The sequence below is a fragment of the Typopeltis vanoorti genome, chromosome 3 (assembly GCF_054136105.1).
Source record: "Typopeltis vanoorti isolate ZY-2024b chromosome 3, IOZ_Tvanoo_1.0, whole genome shotgun sequence".
In the NCBI taxonomy this organism is placed as follows: Eukaryota; Metazoa; Arthropoda; class Arachnida; order Uropygi; family Thelyphonidae; genus Typopeltis; species Typopeltis vanoorti.
Window position 1 is genome coordinate 30,691,144 of NC_143551.1, and position 23,928 is coordinate 30,715,071.

The 23,928-nt window shown below is 33.8% G+C and overlaps 1 protein-coding gene across 5 annotated transcripts in view; it reads left to right on the forward strand.

Moving 5' to 3' along the window:
* The window catches only part of Miro (mitochondrial Rho GTPase), a 439,377-nt gene extending 416,127 nt beyond the window's left edge, over positions 1 to 23,250 (forward strand). For 2 of the 5 annotated variants that reach the window (XR_016550640.1, XM_090415516.1), the window contains one exon: positions 19,977 to 21,598. Coding sequence is in view for 4 of the 5 variants with exons in the window: in XM_090415516.1 (XP_090271642.1) it covers positions 19,977 to 19,980 (4 nt within the window). In the remaining variant the exon portion in view is untranslated. Of the gene's footprint in view, positions 1 to 11,824; positions 12,246 to 19,976; positions 21,599 to 23,152 lie in introns of those variants that run through there. The other 3 variants (XM_090415513.1, XM_090415514.1, XM_090415515.1) reach the window with 2 other exon arrangements.
* The last annotated feature ends 678 nt before the right edge of the window (positions 23,251 to 23,928 follow it).

Sequence of the window (23,928 nt, forward strand, 5' to 3'; positions counted from 1 at the left end):
AGTATGGATATATATTCCTGACTGTATGCCTGTGGAGTGTTTTTTACCACTGTGGTATCACTGCTTGTATCATTTAGCAATTTTTCGAAGTAATTACTCCATACTTCAAGGATATCTTTTTCTCCTGTTTTCATGTCACCTTTATCACCTCTAACTCCTTTTACAGCACTCTTTCCTCCATTTCTGAGCTTTTTCAACAACCTCCAGAATATCTTGCTACCTTCTTCATATTTATTTTCTATGTTCCTACCAAAGTCTTCCCATGACTTTTGTTTAGCTAGTTTTACACAGTGTTTAGCTTTCTTACATTTGTCTCTGTATTCTCTAAGAGCACAGGTTGACTTATTTGCCAGGAACTTTTGATACTTTCTTCTTTTCCTTCACTGCCTCTTTAATTTCCTGTGTCCACCATGGAGTTCTGATTTTTCTATCCTTGCAGACAACCTCACCTTATGCCTCTCTGGCTGAATGAATCAATGTTTTCTCCAGGATTTTCCACTGAATCTCCAAGGTTTGGTTCCTGTTCTCACACTCTTTCATTTTTTCTTGAATAATGTTTGTGTATTTTAGTCTACAGTTCACATCTTAGAGCTGCTCAACTTTTATTCACTTTAAAACATTTTTACATGTTCTTCTTTTCAATATGAAATTCAATTTTATTCTGCTCAAGACTAAATGCTGATCACTTCCAATTTCAAATCCTCTGTACACTCTAGTGTCCTGCACCAGTGAGAAAACATCACTATCAACAATAACATAGTCAGTAAAACTTTTCTTATTCCTTATCTCTTCTCTCCATGTGAATTTGTGCATATTTTTATGTTGGAACATTATTATTATTATTATTATTACATAACACATCTATGGAGTCTAAAGACTCATCGAGGGAGGGCACCTACTCTACAACTCTCTCTGTCTCCACCACTCAATCTACCAACTACAACCATGATCATATACACCAACACCATCTATCATCATCACCATTAGTATTTTCACAGACAATCACAAACATCCATGTCAACCGTGGGATTGGAACCCTCAAACCTTTTGGCTGGAGAGCAGATGCGCTGACCACTCGGCCAACCACGTGGGCATTGTGTTAGTAATAACTAGTCTATCTGCTGAGCAGAAATCCAACAGGTATTTGCCATTATTATTAGCTTTGCTCTTTTCTCCAAATTTTCCCAAAATATTTTTGTATGTCTGACAATCAGTCCCTACTCTACTATTTATATCCCCAACAAAGACCAATTTTTCATTGTGTCAGTTGTTTTCTCTAAAGCCTCCTCAAAAGGTTCCTCCACTTCTATCTTAGTAGAAGCTTCTGTGGGACCATAGGCACAAATAAGTCTCTTTGTCCAGTTCCCCATTCTGAAATTTACCCACATCACTCTGCTTGATATTGCCTGCCATTCAAGAAGATTAACTTTGTATTTAGTGTTGAATAATATAGCTCCTTCTTTTCCTTGATTGTCATTGTTTGAATATCACATTTTGTATTTATTGCTCAGAAAGATCTCACCAGTTTTTGTCTTTTTTTTTGTTTCAGTCACCTCTATTATGTCCATCTGGTACTTATCCAGTTTGCATTTGGAGTGGTGCACCTAAAAATTCTTGATGCTGTTCAAAAGAGAGCAGTTTGATTGATTAATGATCCTTGCCAAACCATTGATTAACCAAACCACTTTTTCCCAGTCATCTTTAACTCCATCTGACTCAGTTCTTTCCCATGAAGCATTCCTTTAAGACTACAATCTTCCCCTTTTTTAAGAAGAATATCAACCTATTACTTTGCTCTTGATCCTAGCCCACTTACAGCATTTATTCTATAGTCCTTGCAGTCTCTTGTGGATGAGTATTACAAAAATAATAATAAATAAATAAAATAGGAGTCTTTAGGAACTTTGTGAACTGCTTTTAAATGTAGTTTAAAAATTAGCAAGGAAAAGATAAAATCTATGAAAATAGGCTGGCACATTTTCAATGTCCCAGCCTATTTTCCTTGCTATTCCTTGCTAATCAGCTGCATTTGCTATAGAACCAGAAAACATATTAGAAAGCTGTTTAGTCACAATTTTTAGTGAGGATTGAAAATTAAATTTGAAAATATTCTAGAATAAGCAAAGCTGGTATGCTGGAGCATAATAAATAAATTTACATGAAATAGGAGAAAAATTAGCCCAAACACTAAGTCTCTTTATAAGCCAGCATTCAAACTGTTTTAACCTATTGTGTCGTGAGATTAATTAAAGCCTATAGTTGATTAAACGTCCATAGAGGGTGCACCACCTAGATTAGGACTTTAGTTTCACTCACTGTCGTATTGTATTTGTGTGTGTTGTTACAAAAGGTTTTTTATAATCCCTGAAGATGTCTCTGTGACTGAGATGAAATATTGGAAGCATTAAAATTAGTTTTAATCCTTTCTCAGTGCTGATAATATTGCATTAAACTTTCAACATGAATTCTTCATAGCACTTAATTCTCAACACACGGAGGTTGATTAAAGATTAGAGACCACAGACATTGATAGTTCTGAGAAAAGTTGCATTTTCTCAGAACTTCAATAACCATATTAAGAACTCTAATGAGTTTCTTATTATGGTTTAATGGAATGAAAACAGCACTAAGAATGAATTAGAGGTTTAATGTTCTAGTATTTCATCTCTGTTACATCATTGAGATAGAGACATCATCGGGAGGGGGGGGTATAAAAATTGTAAACAAAGAATATGTGGAAGAGATTACATGAAAGCCTAAAGTTCTAAGAAGGGCACCCTCTATGGGCATTCTTAGTGTTGGGCAGAAAGCTAAGACTTATTTATTTTTTCATATCTTAAAAAATTTCACACAACCATATTCAAATGAGTTTTGGACTGTATTGTATTTACTGCAGCGAAACTTCTCTTGGTGCGTGTCCTAGGAATGGTCTGCTAGACCTGGCTGACCATAATTGTGACAGCAGATATATTTCATATGCACTTCAAGATAGATGTTACTAGGTCTTCCAGTTTGTTCATAATACAAAAATGCTGCAACTCTTCTAAAGACCAGTTCCCCTTCAGTTCTGCGATTTACAAGGAACTTTGTATACACTAGGAACTGAGAGGGAGTTGGCCTTTAGGAGAGTTGATAGGGCTACCAGCTTCAATATGGGATTTGAAAGCTGTGCAGAAATTACAATTTCTTTGAAGTTCTAAACTATTTTTTTGAGGTGCCCTATATTGAGAGGGCTGTGGGAAGGAAGGGAAACAAGTATTTTTCACTTGCTGTGAATGTGTTACAGAAATTATTTTTACTGGTATGAAAACCTTTATCCCCAATTCAAGGCATAATCTTCATCCACTTGCCAAGCCCTGGTTCAACCAAAAGTATACCACGGCATTTGAGGAAAATAATTTAGCTTACCTAATTTGGTTTACATCAAGAACTTCAGCTTCATACTCTGCCTACACCAAAGCAAGCAACATCTGCAAATCAGTCATCAGCAGATCCAAATCTGATTTCATAAAGGCCAACAGCAAAAAACTTGTCTTCTGTCCAAATGGAAGCCATGCCTTCTGGTTCCTTGCGAAGGCCATTGGACACAACTTCTGCTCTCCTGCACTTCCATCTCTCTCTCTCTCATCCTGATGGCACTACTGTTACTTCACCTAAAGATCAAAGTGCACTTTCTGGCATCACTCTTTTCCTCAGACTCCTGCATTGATGACCAAGGTCATCTCACATCCTACCATACCAGAATCCAAGCACTGTATGCCTCCTTTAGCTTTTTTGACAGAAGAAATCAGAAAACTACTTTAAAACTTGGATACTAAAAGGTCTTCTGGACCTGATGGCATCTCTCCAATTGTTCTCAAACATAGTGCTTCAGAATTAACACCCATCCTGCATTGTCTCTACAATCTACTATACAAGGGTGGTTCCATACGTTACCTGGCCTGACTAACTTTTAGAGGTGATAGAAAGAAAACAACTCTGTCACTTTTCAACATAATCTCCCTTTACTTCAATACAATTAACATTTCTATACCCTTGAAAAAATAGTCTGTACTTTTGTCTGCAAATTTTCTTCCTCGAAGATCTTTCTCCAGTTTCAAGAAGAGGTAGTAGTAGTCACTGGGTGCTAGATCTCGGCAGTAGGGTGGGTGTTCAATCTCCTGGAAGCCATAGTCCTTCACTGCAACTTTCACAACAATAGCTGTATGGACTGGAGCATTACATGAAGCAGGTGAACACCATGACTCAGCATTCCTCGTCTCTTTTCCTTTATGGCATCATGCAGTTTGTGCAGGAGTGAAGCATAACATTCTGCATTCACAGTGGTATTCCTTTCCTTGAAGTCAATCAAGAGAATTCCCTGACAATCCCAAAAGATTGTTGCAGTGATCTTCTTGGTGGACTGAGTGACCTTGGCTTTTCTCAGCAGTGCTTTGCCTGATTTGTGCCACTCCATGGATTCCCTTTTGGAAAGAGGATCATGATAAAGGACCATGGTTTCATCCTCAGTGACAATAAATTCCAGCACTTCTCTCTGATTCCCTTGGCAGAGCTCTAAAAACTTGCAGGAACAGGTCACACAATGCTCCTCCTGAATTGAAGAGCAAAGTCAGGGCACCCACCTTTCACTGACCTTCACCATGTGAAGCTTCTCGTGAATGATGTGAAAGACAGTTGTTATAGAAAGCCCCAACCTTGCTGAGATTTCTTTGAGCTTCAGCCATCTGTCATTAAGCAATTCCTCAACAAAAAAGACATTTTCCTTAGTCATCGCTTCCACAGGCCAACCATCACGAGGATCATCTTCAGTGCTCTCTCTCTTCTTAGGAGAAACTGTTTAGCCCATTACTTCATGGTGGAATATGAAGGAGAAGCTTCCTCATAAGCACCATCCAATCGCTGTTTGATAGCACTTGGAGAAGATGAAAAACTTTATCACAGCGCGGTACTCAATTTTTAACATTACAGCCACTTAGCATGCCATGTGTTAGTCAAATGAGTGCCTCTAACTGGACGTCGTGGGTAGAGAGTTGAAACTGGTACATTAACCTTCCCATTGATAGTACTATCTGTCACACATGGCATTTTAAAATTGGCATGAATTTTGTATGTTGTGTCAGAAACTTTTGGAACCTACCTCGTATAAAGTAAATCACAGATAAAATAGCAAGATTGCTTCTCCAACAAATATATACAAATCCCAAATCTGCCCATGCTTAGAATACTGCTCACGTGTTTCAGGAAGTGCACCTAAAACTTCCCGTAAAATCCTTGATGTTCAGAGGCGAGCAGTTAAGCTCAATGATGATTCTTCTCTTACAGATTCACTTTGACCTCTATCTCACAAATGCAGCATTTCAGCACTGTCTATTCTATAAGTACTTCCATGGTCACTGTTCCAGTGTATCGGCAATTACCATTCCTTCACTTTCGGTTGCACCTGTTAATACAAGAACAGAAGCTGCCCAGCATCCCTTTACTGTGCAACTGCAAACACTGAGCCTGCTTCTCTTCCTCTTTTATTCTGTATACCTCTGTCCTCTGGAACAGCCTTCCTCATGAAGTATTCCCAAACAATTACAACTTGCAGCTCTTCAAAAAAAAAAAAAAAAAAAAAAACAATAAACTTCTATCTTAATCCTCATCTGCACCCCACACACGTGATGTGCTTATAGTTCTCTTGACCTCCATGTATGGGATCAGTATAAAAAATTTTTTTAATTCTTAATTCTTTTATTATTATTTATTTTTATTTATTTATTTATTTATTAATTTTTGCATTGTAGCCTCTTAGATGAGAATGTGCAATTAATATTGCCTCCCTGGAGGTGACTAATAATAATAATATAGAGAAGTTCATTTGTGATGGAAGCCTAGTTCAAATGCAGGTTGAATGACTTCAACCTGCAGGTTGAATGACTTCTTTTTTTATAATACCATATTGTTTGTAGGTTAAGGGGATGATGGAAAGGTTTATCTAGCAGAGACAAACTGTTGGTATTTTCATTTTCTATACTCAGCTGTATTCTGGAGTGGATGTTGAGAGGTAGATGGGGGGGGGGGGGATGAGTCTAAGGTGTTTTGAGCCTTGTGACCGAATGGAAGATCCATATAGAAGGCTAAGAATAGAGGTATCCAGAGCATTTTTTTTTTTTTTTTTTTCAGTGTTCCATATAAAAATTTACACAGGAAGAAAGAGCCCATTGCTATACTCTCTGTTTGTATATCAGTATAGCTTAAAACTAAATTTTAGAAGAAAGACTTGAAATGGATAGATTTTTTTTTTTTTTTTTAAATAATGTAAGATGAGATATAGTCAGAAAGGGGAGTCATGTTATATCCCTGATGATGTCTCTTTGACAGACACAATATCGGAATTATTAAACCATAATATGAGCTTCCCCCAGCACTAAATACATGGCATGGTACAGGAGTACCAGGTATCTAGTGGCCTCAGTGGCTGAATCATGTTAACAATGAAAATGCTCTAAAGGAAATTGCCTTCATTAGCATTCAAGAATATGTGCAGAATGGAGAGGAAAGTTTAATAAAGGATTTTGAATGCTTGGATGATAAGAAAAACACCTAATGAAGACCAGTATATAGACAGATTAATGCAGCTAGTAATATAAGCGCCTTGGAAGGCAAAATGTGACAGTTTTGAGACCTTACAAATAACAGATTAATTTGGATGAAAATTGTTGATAAGAAGTTAGTAAAGTAACTTTATAAAATTAATTATGTAGTACTATCATATTAGCATTGTATGTATGAATCCGAGGGTTTCTGGCAGTGCTCGCCTGTGTTGCATCGCGTTACTTCACTGTAGCCTTGGTTCTGAACACACAACATGCGAACTTTGCACTGAGCATGCCATCACTCCATGCAACGCTGCCAGAAACACCTTGGCTCAGATTTAAGACTATTGTATTGTAATTCTTTATGTAAATGGTAAAATTATATGTATACCAAAGAATTGTTTTAAAATAAATTTCTTTATGATTTATTATCAATCAATGTTTGATTTGTATACCTATTTTATACCTATATACCTGGGGTCACGTAAACATTTCTTGGGCAAAAAGGGGTCGCTGGTGGGAAAAGTTTAAAAAGCTCTGTTTTAGAGTACAGAGGTAGATGGAATAAATGAGTTCAGTGTGTTTGCAGCTATACTGAAAAGGGATATTGGCCAGCTGGTGCTTATTTTAACAGGTCTAACAGAAAGTTGAGCAATGATGTTTGCAGGTTCACTTTAAGCACTTCAAGTTCACTTTGACTTTAAGTACCCCTGTAAAAGAGAGAGAGCTGAAACTGTTTGAAACAGTATCAAGAACTTTCGGGGAGGTTTTAGATGCACCCTCCCAAATGTATGAACAGTATATTAAGGACAGACAGATTTGGGATTTGTATAGCGTTATAGCTTGGTGGGTGTCAAATAGCATCTTGAGCGAAAAAGAATGCCTAGTTTTTTTTATGTTGAGGAACCTATTATATAATGTGTTTATGACGAGAGAGAGAGAGACCAGATGTAAATGTCACTTTGGGGGGAAAGATCTGATCCTGTGTGATGACTTATATATTACTGAGGGTAAGGGAAGGGGATCTGAGATCCCCTTCCCTTACCCTCAGTAATATGATGACATAACTCGAAGAGAGGGTGCATCAACTACGATAGCAGTGACTGATCAGAGAAAAAGCTGACTAACTAGACTGAAGAAGGTCAAGAAATGTTCCCATGATTTCTCAGCTATTTGTCTTAAAGTGAAAATGTGATCTGCCAATTTTTCTTAGCCTGTTCTCAAGGATGCTTGCATAAATCTTAATAGAGTATTCAGTAAGGAAAGTCTGCTATAATTTACATTCAGTTTAATTTCCTTTTTTAGAAGAATATTACAAGAGCTCTACTCCAATCAGCTGGAATTTTATCTTGTAACCAGACCATCTCTGAATTATGTGGCAGTGTAGTGCCATTGTAAATACCTCCACATTTGAGACTTTCTGATTGATTATCATTTACTCTAAACTGCCTTTCCACATTTCAAGTTTTTTATAGCTTTTTTTCTATATCAAGTATTGATATGTACTCCTGATGCACCCTCTTATCTATTAGAACACTGTTCTGTCACTTCTTGTTTCATTCGGTAATCTTTCAAAGTAATTATTTCCAGACATCTGGAATATCATAAGTTTTTATGTCACTTTTATCATCTCTGATTCCTTTTACAGTACACTTTCTTCCAATTCTAAGCTTTTCATTTTCTGCAAAGTCTAGCAATATCAAGCCATTTCACTCATCCAACTTGATTTTTGTTAAATGAAATATCCTAGATTAATACAACTTTTTGTGCCATATGAAATTAGCGTATTACAAAATGAAAAAGTGCAGTAATATTAGGCAGGAACTTTTTTTTTCCTAATTAAAGTTAATGTTTGGGATATTTGTGAAGAGAGAGAGATGTGACATCAAAAATCACTAGCAGGTTTGGTTTTAATTTTTGGTTTTAATTTTGCCATTAAAAATTTGAAACAGGTGGAATTTTTACCCTCTCACTTACCTTGAGTGCATAGACAAAATATTTGAATACTAGCTTGAAATTCCACATTCTTACTCAATTTTTAATTTCTTTGTTATCTTCATCCTTGAAAATGACTCAGTTGCTGTAGGAGAAATATTGGATTAAAATATAGATATTTCCCACCTATTGTTGTTAATAAGTTATCAAAAGTCTTAACTCAATCCCAGTCAGGTTATATCATCTGGCTCCTAAAATATACTTCATTATAGAAAAAAGCAAATAATTATAATAAATTTAGTTTTAATCCTTTATCCAAGTGTGTGCAAACAAATAATCTCCACTTGGGCCTGGCTCCCACTGAAGAGAGTCGATAAAGGTCGAAACTAGTCTGGGTAGTGGCCCTTCCCTTAATGCATAACATTATACATATCCGCAAGGAGATGTGTTTTGCATTATGGGAGATACTGAGAGAGGAGTGTTGGTATCTTGCTCCACCTTTGCAAGGAGTTGCTCAGTGTTGTACCACTTTACCCCAGTCCTGAAGATACTTTCAGGCGCAAACTTTGTTTGCACACACTTGGATAAAGGATTAAACTAAATTTATTATAGTCTGACCAAGTGAAAAATAAACTTTCAATAAGCAAATAATTGTCTGACCCTTCTGGATGCATTATTTCAAATGGTATATATCATTCTCCATTTATACAAACTGAATGCATCGAATTGCATGTTTATTCATCCACTCCAACAATAGAGCATCCTAAAAGCATTAACACATAGGGCCAAGACTGTTTATACCAGTGTAATGTCTTCTGAGCAGTTATTGGGTTTTCCTGGATGACCTGGCCAACCCAATTATTGGTGGGGGGGGGGGGTCTTCACATGCTTTACATTTATAAACTCCAAAAGTATTTAAGAAAAACTGATATGTTTCATATTTTTATTCACCTGAAAAATATAATTATATGTAAAATATATGTATGTATATCAAAACAGTGTTAAAAAGTAACTTAGCATGAGGTACTGTCAGTTCCTATCAGTTTTTGTCATCTTTTGACAAAGCACTAATGAAGTACATTGTTTTTGATAGTGAGTGGGAGACTGGGTGCTCACTGGCCACTGAACAAGTGTAGCCTAGAGGGTACATCATCCTAGTGACATAGCTCTCAATACTGAATTCAGTAACCTATGCCACACATTTTTTTTTCTTTTCTTTTCCTAATGCTATAATCCCTTTACAATAGATAAATATACATTACCTCCCCCTCCATGATGTACAAGATTATAGTAAAATTCTAATCCTGAATATATGGAGTGCATCTGAAATGATAGTGCTATAAATATGATCTTCATACCAAACCATACATGAAATTATCAATCCTTGTCTATTTTAAGGACAAACTTCTATCCTTCTATCTACTTATGGATAGAAAGAACTGTTAATATCTACCTTGAAAATCATAAGAGATATGTACTACCATCATTATGGAAAGTCAAACTATCATATCATGCATTGTACTTTCCTGTATACAGAATTAAATGGAAGAAAACACTGATATGATACTATGTGCTAGCTGGTTGGCTGAGTGGATAGCATATCTACTCTAATCAACAGGCTACAGGTTCATATCCTGTTGTGGGCATGGGTGTTTCTGAATGTCTCTAGGTGGGAGATGAATTTCATATCGTCTGGTATGAGACCAGTGTGAAAAAATTCCATGTTTGGTCTGTAGAGCACATTTTCTGGGTTGTGTAAAAACAATAAATAATAATAATATTGCCAGCCTGGCTGGCCGAGTGGTTAGCGTATCTGCTCTCCAGCCAAAAGGCTGCGGGTTCAAATCCCACATGGATGTTTGTGATTGTCTGTGGAAAAACTAGTGGTGGTGGTTGGCGGTAGATGCCGTTGGTGTAGTTGGTGGAGAGAGCTGTAGAGCAGGTGCCCTCCCTCAATGAGTCTATGGACTCCCTGGAGGTGTCTAAAAATTAAATTAAAATATGTACATAATAAAAATGGGAAAAAAAAACAACCTTAATCTACTCACAGCACTAATGCACTATAGTACATTAGTACCATGGGGCTTTTCATTTTAAAAGAGAGAAGCAGTAACAGACTGCATACCCAAGGTCAAGAGGATAAAAGAAGTGGAGATTAAACAGATGAGTAGGGATATAAAGCAAGAGCTGCAAAAAAAGAAAACGCTGTGGAGGAAATATAAAGACAATGATGATCAGCATATTCATGAATAGGGATGGTTGACAGACAAAAATCAGAGAGTACTATATGGTGGAATGGAATTTAGGAGAATTAGAGTGACTGGTGGAATACCTCAGGGTTCTGTACTAGGGGCCACTACTCTTTAATTTGTATATCATTGATATATGGAAAGATTTAAGGGAAGGATATTCAGTTGTTTGCTGATGATGCAAACCTGGGGAGGGCAATAGTTAAAGGTGATGTAGATATCCTGCAGATGATTTGAATAAATTAACATTGTGGGCAAAGTGTAATGATTGCCAATTTAATGTTCAGGTTGAAAATGCTGCATACTGTGTATCATATTGATTGACTGGATTGCAGGAAATTGATGAGGCTAAGGATTTGGAGATAATGGTGGATAGAGAGCTGAAGTTCAAAGGACATATTGCAACTGTGGAAGTTGTATAAGAGTGTGGTTAGTAAGGGTGTATGGACTAGATGCATTACATGGAGAGTGATGAGAGAGTGGAATAGTGTGCCAGAATTAGAAATATATAATAAACTGTTGTGAGTGCCCTGACAGTGAATGAGTTGTAGGAGAGGTATGCTAAGCTTTGTGCGTATAAATGTTAGTGTGGGTCTCTCATGGTGAGCCTCTAGACTCCATGGAGATACCATATAATAATAATAAAGCTACTACAAATCTGAAAGACATTTCTGTAGTCAGCACAGCAATTAAGCACTTCCCAATCTCAGTCAGTTGACTGCATTCTAACAGCCATTAGGCTATGTCTATATCCAGTAGATAACATACTCTAAGACTAATTCTCTTTTTCTATAACAAGTGTTTTCATGTCCCAAATGTCTAAATTCTGCAGAATATCAGTAGCTTAAATTACATTTTTATGTATCGTGGTACTGTGTTGTGAGATTAATAAAAGCCAACACTTAAGTTTAGCCTTGCAATAATTCATTATTAGAATAATTTTTATATATTTATATCTCTGGTGCTTACTGATATGTTACAACTTTTAACACATTTTTATTAAATTATTAATAGTGATATATTAGCTACTGATGTGTGTAATGCTTTGCTCTTTAATGACAGTGGTAAGTGCACTTCGTGTCAGAAAAAATGAAGTTGTTTTGTCTTCCTTCTCATGCAAAGTCGTGGTCTACTCAATCACATAACTTGAAACATGCTCAGAACATTTAATTGTTCCTAAATTAGCCATCTGCTGATATCTGCAGAACAAAGGATTCAGGAACAGTCATCTCAGCAACACTAGCGATGAAGAACTACTGTTTGTTTGTTTGTTTTTTTAAAATCTAGAGTGTATGGTGGTTATACTATGTATGCATATATAACATGATGTTAATTCATCCGGATGATTACAAACAAAAAGAAACAAGTAGCTCATCATTTAGATATCATCCTATGCTGTGAATTCCAATATATCTTCTGATAGGTATGTGTGTACATATCATGTTATATCAACTGACAAAAAAAAAAAAATGTAATATCTGATAATAAAATACGCATGTATGTAAATTCTGTGATAATTCGTATAACAACAAAAATATCGACAGTTAAAATTTAAATTTATAGAACTGCTGCAATAATTCATTAATAATGTTATAGTTCATTTGATTTTATTTCTTTTTAATAAAGTAATTAATGTCTGAAAAGTTAAATTAAATTGAAATATTTGCAGTAGTCACATTCTGTTTAAAATATATAAAATTATAGGCTTACATAAATAAACTCTTGTGTACAAATCTTTAACACTGGCAATATTATGTCAAAGTCAGATTATCAACAAGGATTAAAACACAAGTATAAATACATGCATTTATCTATACATGAGTAAGCAAGAAATTGCCCAGTGGATGTGATTATGTACTCTTTGCCATTGAACTGAAGATCTAAAGATGAAAGGTCCCAGATGATGTGACTTATAGATCCAAATTTATTGAGGTAGTGCTGCTTTAAGCAGAAGCAGATTCAAAGACGTTGTTCATATTTATGTTTACTTCTGTGAATTACTGTATCTCTCCCCTTTTCCAACATATTTTGTGATAGTATCCATAACATGGTTAGCAGGACTTTCAGTTTGCTATAATGGAAGTGACAAAATTCTTTGTTCTGTGAGATCGTAAAGTTTGATAAGAAAGTTGAAGTGGCAGGTCACCACTTAGTAAACTGAAAGACTCAAAAGAGTTTGGAACTCATCTTTAACAAAGAAGGTAAGGGAAATAGATATCATCTGATATAATTGATTTTTTTTTAGTATTTAATTATGCTGATAATAAATTCACACTACTGAACTAAACTACATATGCAACACTTCCTTAATCAACCCCAACTACAATCCCCACTAGATTACTAAAATACTAACACTCCACACTATCCAAACTTGACTACATTAAGTCCATAACTATTTCACATGCCCATGGAGACTTTGGAATGGGGTAGCTAAAAAAATTAATTAATTTTTGAAAAAAAATTGGCATCCTCTTCTAAAGATTACTTCCAATCCACATAGCTTCCTGAGGATTTTTTGAAGCCATGCTGTTGTCTTGCTTTATTGCCAAACTAGCAGGACAGCACCACGATTAACATTTCTATTGTTTAGCTAACCATGCTGTGGATATGCTTCACAGAATATAGCATAAAAGACTTCCTTGTGATACATTCAAATGTGATCATTTGAATTTATTGTTAAGATTAAGTTCATAGATCTTCACCTCCTCTCCCTCCCTCCCCCCACTCCGGTGCCCATCATATTCACTAGGCAGCCTCTTGAGAACTCTAGTCTAAGTAGTCTAATTTTGTTTTCTTGTTTCACTTCACTTACTCATGTAGTGGCTGCATTTACATTTCTATGTGTGTGTTATTCCTTGAAGATGCCAATTTGACTATGGTGAAATATAGGAAATAAATAAATTTAGTTATTATATCCTTGACATTATATCACCACCTATCTAAAAAAATGCCAGTATTATAGAAATGAAACAGAATGTGGTGTTTTTCAAAATAAATGTTTAGCAGTTTTGATATGTGGACTTATTTAATTTTTAATTATTCATGAAGATTAACATTATGATGAATTAACTTGGGAAGGGATTCAGATTTTTTGTGAGTGATATATTGCTGTAGCACTGCCATCATTATTTCTTGACTAATATGTTCAATAATTTGCTACAACTTGTTCATAGAAATATAGATATTCAAGTTAGTTAAAGCACTTTTTAATAGAACACCCTTTTGGATTTCCTGACATTGTGTGCAGGAAATCAGATAACATAAGAAGGTATATATATCTAAGACAAAAAGAGAAGTTTTGGCTTAAAATAAATGTAAATCATATTGGGATTTATTAATTTTTTTAAAGGTATAATTTATCTTTAAACAAGTACTTCAACTTTGTGGTGAATTATTATTATTTTTTTAATTTTGCATATGTGTTGTAATTGATATTCATCATTTTAGTACATTTTGCCAAACATTCTCATAATTCTTTCAAGACCGAGTTTGTGATATTTTATTTTCCAAAGCATGACAGAATCAATTATTTTCATTGATTCTGTCATACTTTGGAATGTACTAGTTACTGATTAATTTTACTACTAAAATAAAGATTTGCTTGAATATAAATTCAGATTGTTATTGCTGTATGTAACCATTCATATGTGCTGGTAATGATTTGTTTTCTGGTTGTATTGTTTATTTTTGATATCTTAAGCTGAATTTCAGATATTTAATATTCATATTATTCTTTTCATCTTTTGAGTAGTTCTACAAATGTGTCTAGAATATTGGTACAGTACAAGTTACTCCTGAAAACATTAATAAATTACGTGTAGAATATATTAAAAAATTACATGTAGAATATAGCAATGTTGCATATGCTAAGGTCGGTGGATCTTTTAAAATGACAACACCCATTTTTATTTTTATTTTTTTTTAAATTTTACTACCAAATCTGTCCAGCTGTAATCAATAACACACTAGTAGACAGCCCTTCAGGCATTATTTCTGAATTAAAAATAACTTAAGCTGTAGCTAACACTGGTCATCAAGAATTTGTAACTAGGATTAAGATATGTGAATTCTGTATGTATTTCAGGGAGTAGAATTTACAAATGGAATTCTCTCCCCATTACCTTTCATCCCATTCAAGTGCCATCTCCTGTCTAGGAGGTTGATTATCATGATTTGACTCATGGTTAACTATGGGCGTTACGACATGTGGCGAGGATCCTATCTCTTCCACATATAGTCGTAAGTATTCATGACTGTAAATCCATGTGTATTGACAGAGCTGATTTGCTTGTTCTGGGGGACGAAAAACCCAAGTTTCTGGGTGAAAAAAACCCTACTTCCATATGAGATCGGCTAACTTAACTTTGATCAAAAGAGACCAGATAAAAGTTCCTCATATCATGGATGGGAATCAAACCCAGGTCTTTTCAACTAAAGCGCTTCATCTATACTAACTGAGCTATGGAGATTCCCCATTACCTCAGGGTTCTTTATTACAAGTATATCACAACATAAGCTTGATTCAATATATTTTTCAGTAATTTAGGAGAAAAAAAAAAGTTTTGTAAAATAAAAAAGCGAAAATTGAAATATTTACAGTTTTTTAAATATATTTACAATAAGTAAATAAAAAAAGTATAAATTTAAAAATGCCTAAGTACCTTGTTTCTCTCATAAGCATCTCTATATATGTGTTCCCTGAAAAAACCAGTAATAGTTTTTCAATTATATTAGTATTCCTTTTCATTGCTTCAATATCATCAGGATATTGAAGCAATGATACCAGTGTCCTGGATGAATTATTCATCCTGTTTCTCACTCACTGCACTGATCATGTTGATATTTATTGGAGAAAAATCCAGGGATGATAATTACTAACTAAATTTATTCAGTTCATAAATTATTAAGCTAATATTTCACCTTGGTCACTAAGACATCTTTACAGGCACAGAGAAATGGCATGCACACTAGCAGGAAGACAAACACAGGCTAAGTATGAAAGGATTCTATAGTCTGAACTGGCACCCTCTATGAATGCAGTGAAGGAATCTTGCTGAAGGTGTTGATAATGGTCTCTCAGATTTGGTGAATGCTGTAGAGATAATCTCTCCCTTGTATATCTGCTCTTATAAAGGGAGGTTTTGTTTCATTGGATCCTGTAATTCATATCCATGGCATGGTCTGCTACTCCAGAATAGCTGTAGTGTCCTTTCGCTTATTAAGAATCATATGTTGACTAAAGCTGAACTACCAGGTCATAAGTGCTGCTAATTCTCTTGCACATCCTTGCAACAGAGTGCAGATATCTCATCCAGTCCTACTGCTGTATTCAAATCAAGCTGTTGTAACAGCTTGAATATCCTTAGATCATCCACCTTCTCCTTGATATCCAGCTGCTTCTAGCGAATCTGCCATCTGTATTCAGTAAGGATATTCTGTGATGGTCATTTTTATTTTATTTACTTACCATGATAAAATTTTGTTTTATTTTCCTATGAACATGTTCAGCTAACTTCTTTTCAAAATCCAATTTATCTTTTCTTCCTTGCCATGGCCATTCTGCTCCCTGGACTTCTTTATCATTCTTTTCATAATAGCATAACCACAATTTATATATATATATATATATAGAGAGAGAGAGAGAGAGAGAGCTCTTACATTAAAGTATTATTCATCCATCTCCAACTTACCCATCCCTTGGCTTGGTGGCCAAGTGGTTAGCATACTCACTCTCCTTTTCTTGGTGTCAGTCATAAAATATTAACTCCAATTTGATTTTTTACCTTCTAACTCTGAAAATACAGGTGGATATTATTTTTAAAAATCCTTTCACTCCTTCCTGTGCACTACTGATTCTCTACTGTGGAGTTTGTCATGTCACAGTACTGCTTCAGGATTCCTTCTCATATTGTTATCATCACGTGCTTTATAATTAGAATCATCTAAATTAATTACAGTTACAAAAAAAAAATGATGAGCAGTGTAAATGGGGAGTGAAAGAAAGAAAAAAGCAGGACACATTTAAATTTGAATTTTTATTTAAATGAAATGTTAATTATCTAGCAACCATCAAGGTAGACTGAATAAATTTATATGGAATAAGAAAGAAAGAAATTAGTCAACACTAAACTAGCTATATTTAAGACAGTGTTCAAAAATTTTGAACGCTGTCATTACGTTATGTCTAATTTTAAGTTATGGATCTGAGAGCTGGGTTACAAATAAAAACACTTGATCAAAGATGGGAGACCACAGATATGAGATTTCTAAAAAAAGATTAAGAGGTGTAAACATGTCATTAATGGCAGAATCAGATTTAAAATGAGGATATTTGGAAGGACCTTGTTGTTAGCATTCAGAAGAATGAGAGAGAGAAGTGTTTTTTTTTTGTGTGTGTGTGTGTGTGTTTGTTTTTCCCTCTCCAAGATGGTATGAAAAAGACCCAGAGGAAGATCTAGGTGAATTGATACAGTAAGAAATGCCTTAGAAGACTGAAATATAAGGTCTGATAATATTGCAGTCTCGAAAGATAATAGATTAATTTGTTATCTGTTAACATGAGTATGTTGACATCGAGCATAGAGTGCTGCTTCAAATATTAGAGTTCAGAAAAGCTATGAAGCCATGCTGGTGAATTTGATTTGATACCTTTTAAAGAAGTGAATGAGATAACTGACAGAGTATGAAAGTTTAAAATACTTAACCTTTATTAGGTTAGCTGACACATGTCATATGAGCATAGAGTGCTACTTCAAATATTAGAGTTCAGAAAAGCTATGAAGCCATGCTGGTGAATTTGATTTGATACCTTTTAAAGAAGTGAGTTGGATAACTGACAGAGTATGAAAGTTTAAATACCTAACCTTTATTGGGTTAGCTGTCACATGTATACTTAATGGCTTTAGTATGTGTGAATGATTCTCTTTCACTATTAGGGTGTGCAGTAAATGAATTTAGATCAGAGTGATATTCATTATTGTAGTCCAGGCATTAGCAAGACTTGAAACATCACAAGTATTTAAGTGCACAGGATTTTGAATCTAGTCTGCTAAATTATTTGTTTCTGAAAAAGTTGTTTTTTAATTACATTGGCTGTCTGTTAATGTGGGATGTTGCAGCTACAAGAGATTCTGTAACTACTTGATTTAGTTTTTAATAAGTTTGGGAGCATCTGTTATCTTAACCAGGTAGCAGTTTCTGTGTTGGAGCATGACGTTTAAAGTTACCTTTTTTAGTAAAAACCTATTTTTATAGATTTTTTATATTTTAATTCCTATTGAAACATTAATATAAGTGACAAAAGTCCGGATTAGCTGTTTTCTTGTTTTTTAACTGTCATGTTAAAAGCATATTTAATAATCTTATGTTGAAATAAAAGATATACAACTTTAAAATTCTTGAATTTTAGCATAGACTTTCCAGTACAGAACTATTTTTATAGACATTTAAAATGTTTATTACTGTTGAAGTCAGTAACATGACTGACAAAATGCCAGGCTAGCTGTTTAATTCTTTTATTGTCTTAAATGATATTTCTTATTAAAAAGTGTATTTAACATTCTTATGTACAAATAAAATAAAATACAACTTCACAATTATTGAAATTTAAATGTCATTTTGTTTAGGTAGTGTAGATTACTGTGAGAAACGAGAGGATGCAAAATACATTTCCATTAGTCTTTTGTAAGTTTACAGACCAAAATACATTACAACAATAGCTTTATGTTGGTTTTATAAAATGGTGTCATACCTGTCCTATGACCCTTGTGGCCATTGTATACGTTGTTTCTGAAATCATTTATCTTGCAATATTTATTATTATTTTTTTTCCCCAATTAATGATGTAATGGGAGGAAAAAATTCTGAATCAGTATTCAAGTTTATAGGCATTATTAGAATATACATAATCATTTAACACAACGTGCAGTATATTTAATTTATCCTAACTTGTAAATGTTTAAAAAAATTATAAGTAATTTTGTAAATTTAAACAAGATGATCCTGTGAGGGCTATCTCTGACTTGTTTTGGGGGATAAATTTTACTAGCGCCTTGACACTTAGCTTAGTATGTTGCTTTGTTTGTTTGCAATCTCAGACTTATAAATGTGGATTCATTAAGGCTGAATACATTGTTATCATTCTTAGAACATATTAAAACAGTCATTCTGAGACTTTACAAACCACAGGATGTTTCAAGAATTGCAACAAAAGTAAATAAGAGTTCACCCAGGAAGAGCTGAAATTACTAAGTAATTAAAGAAATGATTCATATATCATTTGTACTTTAACTACTACGATTGTCGGCAAGTTTCATGTGAAAATGACCTGTGGTATGATTTCAGTCAGTCATGTAATTCTAAAATAGACTAATCTAGGCTATTCAAAACCTTCTGGTGATCCTGATATCTTATAAATAAATCAGCAGCACATATTAAAATATTAAATTCAATTTTGTCATTGCCGCATAGAATCCAGAAAATTGTTTCTGCAGACCTAGATGTCAAGTTAAAAGTTGGCATCTATTTGGAAACTACACTACTTTTTAAATTTTCAGTTCTAGGTTAATAGCTTTCTTTGCCCTAAAATTAATGATTATGATTAATAAATACACCAAAAACTTGAAAATCACATGAAGTAAGTAGCTATGTGGTGGGTCATATACTGTAAACTTGCATTAAGTAGAAACATGAAGGTCTCAGACTTGTATTATTTCTTCAAGAGATAGTACTATATATGTTAACAATAGTGTTTCCTTGATTCAACATCCTAATTGATCTATCGAATTCTCACTGATATGAATATGATATAAGGCACTGTATTATAAACATAAGCATAAAATTTAATATATATTAATATAAGGCACTGTATTATAAACATAAAATTTAATATATATTAATAATTCAGATAGGACAGTGTTTTATACAGTTGTGTTGTTTTAAATAATTTCACACATTTCATCCTTCATGCCGATTGTAGTTTTGTTGAATAATTCAGTTTGCTGTGTAATTCTAGGATACTATTATAGTATCTTATAACTATGTTATGCATTGGTTATAAGTCTTTTCAATAGATGATCACAGACAATACATATGTATATAAACGTGCTAAAATCCTAATAAAGTGTTAAGTTTATTACTCATGGTATTAAACAACTCAGTGTTCTAATCTTTTCTGAGAAAAATGTCCTTTTTTATTTTTTTTAACTTTCACTAGGTAGTGACAGCTGTCATCTTCATCAACACCTTCCAAGCCAAACTGATCCGAGCTGCTGGTAAAGTGTACAAGTTCACATGAACAAGCAAATGTTCTCTTTTTTTAATACATGATGACCAAAAACTCTAATGGTGTAGATTCATCTGCATCTAATATAGTAGTGAAAACTAATTAGGTGTGAATAGTGGACTGGATCTTTTGTAAATCCAATTTTATACCAGTCTATTAAAATAGTGTGGCAGTACATGGACAAGAATTTACAAATACATTTCTTTGTATCTGGGTGTTTTTTAACAGTGTTTAAGCACTGTTGAGGACTGTTTTAACAGTGTTTAAGTGACTTTAACAGTGTGTACAAAATTGTGAGCTACATGTGAGAATGTCTTCTTTGTTGAAGAAAAGATGCAATGGCATTTCAGCATAATTTTTCATATTTTATTCTGATGAAAAAAATTAAATTGTGGATGAATTTTACTGCATCTGTTAATACAGATTACCATCTGAACAGTAGACTTATATTTTCTTTCTTTCTTAAGTATAGTAGTTCAATTTATACTGTTTATCAATTAAGAAGGTAGTCCCATTTGATAATCACCAAGTCAAAATACATCTCCTTGAGGAGTACTTTTCTGGATATAGATTTGCAGTACTTGCCGGAATGACATTTTGGTTGTTGTTACAATACCTCTTTTCTTAATCAGTACAACTGGTGGATGCATAACTGTATTAATGCTCACACAGATTTGTATACATAAAAATAGAAATCTAACATATTTACCTCTATATCTGTTTTATAAGAAGACCACTTTCATATGAAACCTTTCCATTTAAGAAAATAAGCTTTTAAAAGCACTTTTTGTCAATACTACAGTTTTATAAAATGCAGTCATTCTTCAGAGGAAAATTTAATTTCTTAAGTCTAGTAATCTATCTTCTAAATATATTCTTTCTCCTTAGCATCCAGACCAAACAGTGTGTGGTATGTTAAGTTTGTTGTGAGAGTATATTCTCTTAGCATGTTAAGAGACTAGTCTTGTAATATACTTTTTTCCAAAAAATGTATATAATTTGTTAAAAGCTAAACATTTTTTTATCATTTTTTTTTGTTAAAATATACTTTAAGAGTTATGTCTTATGTACTTCATTAAACTGTAATTCACTCTGTATCAAGATAATAGTCAATAGTACTCTTTAAAGCTAGTTATTATTTAAAGTCATCATTTTGCCAAGTATCATTTCAAACGCCTAATGTTATGTTTAAATTTCATATATTTTCATAATAGAACAATATAATGTGGTGGTTGTAAGAATAAATGAAATTCTTATAAAAAAAATTGTCATGTAAAAAATGATAATGTGTGCTAGCTATGGATTTTGGGAAATAAGTGGATGTTTCTCTACGTTATCTACTGACAGTTGTAAACAGCCTAGCATTCATATTAAAATTCCCTTTCCATTTTTTTTTTCTAATTGAAGATTTCTTACTGCATCTTTAAATGCTGGCTTAAATATTCATAAAATCTTTAGCAGTAACTGTTAAATCATCACTAACATCTTCCATTGTTTAATATAAGTTCTTTATAATAAAAAAAAAATAGTAATAATAAATGTGTTTTTTTACACCCAGCTACTTATTTCTTTAAAGCTTGGCCTAATAAATAAATAAAAAAATTATGTACACATCAGAAAGAAAGCTTAAAATTAGATCTGTAAAAATGCTAGAGCACCTACATTTAGAGTACAAAATCACTTTCTAATTTAGTTCAGAAATTTTCTTGATGGACCATGTTAAGATTCTGGACTCATCACAGAATAGTAACATTCTGAATATACACTGTATGACAGTGTTGTGAAAATGGAATTTCAAAAATAGTCAATGCACTTGAAGAGGCACTCTAACTTCAGTCAGTTTTGGCCTAGTTTGTTTGAGTGAATAGCATGCCTGCTCTCCATATAACTAGCTGTGGATTTGATTTCAGGTTAGAGATGAATTTCTTCATCCAGTGTGAGATGTCTTGCTTATTGGAGGCCTAAAGTGGCTTGAAGAAATTCAAGTTTGGTCTCTAGAACAGGATTTCCAGATTAAAATAAATAAATAAAAAAAACTTACTTTTCATGGGCGGAACAATGAGGGGAACAACGCTGAGTTTTTGGAGTTTGCAAAGTATCTCCCATAATGCAAAGATGTGCTTTGCATTATGGGAGATACTAAGACAAGGAGTGATGAGAGCTTGCTCCACCTTTACTGCGAGTTGCCTCAGTCCTGAAGATCCTTCAGACACAAACCTTGTTTGCTTACACTTGGATAAAGGATTAAACTAAATTTATTATAGTCTAACCAATTGAGAAAAAACTTTCAACATGTTTCCAAAGATTATTGTGACATCTTACTCAAAAGTCATTTTGATACTGCTGAAAGAACCAAGAAGCATTAGGGATTAAGAAAATACAGTTATTCGTTAATCTAAAAATTAGATAGCAGTTTCATCGACAATAATTTTAAAATGTCTTCCTGGTGTACAATTTTCTCATATAAACTGAATAAATATATTCACTTAATTCCTAACACTATTAAAATAAATTTTTGCAGATAATATGAGAAGACTCTATTTACTGTTCATAATATTTTTTAAGTTCACTTTAAATGCAACATCTAACTTTCCAAATCTCAGGGTATGGTGCACAGTGTTTGGTTGACCTTTGATCACAAGAAGAGGTTGTTAGTTAATTGCTGTAGCAAATTTCTTTTAGTAGAGTACTGTACCTATGGGACTTTGGTCAAATTCTTTTCGGTAATTTGTTACAGTGAGCAAATTTGCTGTAATAAGAGTCAAATGTAATAAAGTTATAATGCCGCTCTTCAACTGCTTTAGAAATTCCATCTTACACAATGTGTGTGTGACACAGAATATCACTAGTCTGTGGTGAAAACTTTCTTTCATATACTGAGTCAATTATTAAATAGCAGATTCCAGTCAGTGAATATGTGAAGAAAATTCCCACATTGGTGTTTTTAATTCTTAAGTAGGTGTGAACTAAGTCTTTCCCCCCTCCCCATAGCACATCCACATATATATTTATCATGTTTGGTTTTTAAAGAGTAATAAGAGAATAGGAAATTAATAAAAATTTGTCTCAGTGTAACTGATCATCATCAACAGATATATTATTTACAGATCTCTACTACTAACTGATGAAATCAGAGTTTATAAGACTCAAGCAGCTTGGACACTTGGAAAGCCTGGTTAAACAAGCATTTAAGATGAGACCTGACAGAAGGCAACCTAGAGGAAGACAGCAACGCTAGGAGGATAACATCCTTCGAGACTTTGCTTATGAAAATCCTGAACCAGCACTTTATGCATGACACAAAAGAGTGGAAGAAGGTGATACTCATAGCAAAGAATCTTAAAGTCCAATAAGCTAGATAAACTGATGATCATTTGTATATATCCTGAAGGGCATGTACAATATGCTGTGATGGAGCAATAAGATTTCATTATTAGTATCAGAAATTTTACTCCAAATTAGTCAATTATTTTTCTAGTCTCATTTGATCAGCTATTAACTTTTCCTCCTCCCATTTTGCATCACACCTTCCTGCTAATCTTTCATCTCCCATTCCATTTAACTGATGATACTTTTCTTAAATTAATTCATTCCAAAGGTTTTGATTTCTTCATCTTCATGTGACTGGTCGGGGGTGTAGATTTGAATAATTGTAAAGTGAACATTTTTCTCTTTACCTTTTAATCTGATAGCAATCATTCTTGGGCCATGTGGTTCTATGGCCATAACTACATTTTGTAGACTGTTATTCACTAAAATGGCAACTCCTCTATGTATATTGTTCTCTCTGCCTGAATAGAATAGTTTTCCTGAATTTAGATTCATAACTCCTTCTCCTGTCTAGTGGGTTTCAGCCAAGCCCACTATGTCCCATTTAATCCTA